The following is a 2,775-nucleotide window of genomic DNA, read 5'->3' on the forward strand; positions in this document are numbered from 1 at the left end:
TAATTAAATGTATGGAACGGTATAAGAAAATAATTTTTTTAAAAAAAGAGTATATTTCAATTTGCAAGATCTGAGCAAGGCTGTCAAAGATAGAACATTTTGGAGGACTTTCATTCATAGGGTCGCCATGAGTCGGAAGCGACTTGACAGCACTTAACACACACACACACACTAAGAGTATATACTGTAAATGCAAATGGACAGGGACGAAATTGAGAGGGAGGAGCAAGAAGAAAGTCAGTTGCCATTAAATGCAGAATTAACAAGAACCTATTTTTGCACGATGCTTGCCACTATTTTCTTGTCTCTCGTGGATTCAGTGAGACTGGCAGTTCCAATTAATTCAGTGGAGAACAGCCTCCCAAGTGAGAGGGCCTCGTCTGAGAGTTGAAACCAGGTGTACTGCTGCTTATCACCACCACAATAATTTTTATTTCTAAAAGAACTAAACTTGATCTGGGTTGAAATGTGAGTGGAGTACTGAGGGAATTAAACCACTGCAAGATAATGATGCCTGCTGAATATGATAGGTGGGCCTAGTTCCTGAAACTATACTAGTCAATCTATATTTTGGGACCTAGCATGCAGAGCTTGCAGGAGGGGACAGTCCATTTAACTTACAGAGAAAGCTCTCCGCAGAAGTTGGCCACTGGCAGTCAGGAACAAGCAGAGCCATTCTGAAGCAGTTCTCCCAGCACTGCTCAGCCCTGGCTAGTAGTAGCTAGCAACGATGGGCGCCATCTCACCTTTTGCTTCTTTTTGCCATGGGCCAGGTCTTAGTTGAACGCCGGCTTGCAGTGTTTCAGTAGCCACTCAGCCTGGCTTGTTCCTGGGCCATTTTAATCTCCCAGTTGCCCCTATGGACTTGGGCCTGGGGAAAGAGATTTTAGCCTGGCTCTCTGGAATGCCATCAATAAAGTCCCCTCCCTTGTTTTTAAGCTCTTATCTGAGAAATAGATTAGCTGGGTGTCCGGATAAGAGTAAGTACATGAGAAATGATATTAACATCCTGTTTCAGAGATGGTAGCCCAACAACTGGAATGTATTTTTTTAGATTAGCTGTCATGTATTTGAAGCCTGGGCCTGGCTGGGGGCACAAGCCTGTGGCTCAGAGCCTACAGCCTTGGCCTGGACAGAATAACTGGGTGGACCCAGGGCAGGGTGTGTTGGGTGATCTTTGTTTTTTGTTTTTATACCGTGTTTTATTGAAATTTTAAAACTGTTTTTGTAAGCTGTTTTGGGTCCCCATTGCAGAGAGACGAAGGGGAGATATTTAAATAAATAAAAACCTGTTCCGTTTACACTTTGTTAAGAGAGAAAAGGGATGAGAAAGCAAGTAATAAGGAAGACCTGTGATGTTAGGAGGAGAAGAGGAAGAGATTCAAAGGGAAACTGATTTAATGGGATGGAGATTCTGGATATTTGGATATAAGGAACAGTGTTCGGGGAGCAGTCAGATACAAGGCTAATGTGCAACAATTCTGTGTGTTTTTACTTGAAATCAAGTTCTATTACATTCAAAGGGGCTTCCCAAGTAGCCCTCATAGGATTGCAGTCTTAATCTAATCCTTGCTCAGATATTTTCCACTTAATTAAAGGGGATTTACTTTTAGAAAATCATGGATGGTGAGTCCCTTTTGCCTGTTTTCAGTAAAGACACAATGAAGGGCATGATAGGTCACATATGACTATAATATCAGCAATGTAGTATGCTTTTGTGTATTGACCTTGGAGGCTGTTTAATAGAAGATAGAGGTCTGCAAATATTTTAATTCCTTGTTTTTTGTCATGAACAGGCTAGAAGTTGACTATGGCAATCAGGTTCCTGTGGAGGGCAGCAGCCATGGTGGAGAGACACAGGACTGGTTTCCTGATTGTTTCCTGTGCTGGACTCTTCGGTGCTAACCTGACCTTTCACATCGTCCCTCAGAAAACATTCAAACCATTGTATCAGGCCTGGGCTAGGGGGCAACCAGATGAACTTTCAGAAAAATTACAGAGTCTTTTCCATGACATCCTCAGTGATCTCCGAGTGAAGTCAGAAAATCATTACCAAGCCTTTGCAGCGTTCAGCTTCCACCCAGTTAGTGCTGGAATTCCATGGCTACCTTCAGGCTGTGTTGTGGGCATCCCTGTCAGTTTTGGTGGAACATCCAGTGATGAGCATGGGATTGCCAACCATGTTGTCGTGATTGAAGGCAAAGTAGTAGATTGGAAGAGCACAGAAGGCCTGGCCTTGAAGGAAGCCTTGACCCTTTCTTTGGAGGCTCAGAAGTTTGCCATTGCAAGGGAGGTCATGTACTTGCAGAATAACAGCCCCTTAATACATGCAGCTGTTGCTCCCATTTGTCTAGCTGGGATATATGTCTCTGGAGTAGCCATAAAGCAGCTCCTGGGTTTATATTCTGGACCAGTGGTGTTACGAGGCCTTTATAACTTGACTGTTGCTATGATTGGGTTTGTGGGTTACTGTCTGTCGTATGATACTGTAAGCCGGGCAGTGGATTATAGGACAGACAGAAGCACAGCCACCATTTCCACTGACTTTGCCAAAGGTGGGGCGGAGTTCTATAATAAAACCTTGGCCCAGAACAAGACTCTTCGTACACTCATGGGCAAACGAGGGGAGAAGACATATGCCGCAAATGGCAATCTTTTCCCAAGATACTGGTTCAGATTACAACATGCACCATACACTTCCAGAAGGGACTTGATTATTAGTATTTTAAGCATGCCCCAGGCATAGTGAGGGCATGATTCAATATTAAACTTGTA

The 2,775-nt window shown here is 43.6% G+C and overlaps 1 protein-coding gene across 1 annotated transcript; it reads left to right on the forward strand.

Moving 5' to 3' along the window:
- Window positions 1-1,810: 1,810 nt before the first annotated feature.
- On the forward strand, window positions 1,811-2,775 carry TMEM177 (transmembrane protein 177). Its single transcript, XM_056861402.1, has one exon. The coding sequence runs from the start codon at window positions 1,811-1,813 to the stop codon at window positions 2,744-2,746; it is 936 nt and encodes a 311-aa protein (XP_056717380.1). The 3' UTR covers window positions 2,747-2,775.

The sequence above is a fragment of the Euleptes europaea genome, chromosome 15, assembly GCF_029931775.1.
Source record: "Euleptes europaea isolate rEulEur1 chromosome 15, rEulEur1.hap1, whole genome shotgun sequence".
NCBI classification, from domain to species: domain Eukaryota; kingdom Metazoa; phylum Chordata; class Lepidosauria; order Squamata; family Sphaerodactylidae; genus Euleptes; species Euleptes europaea.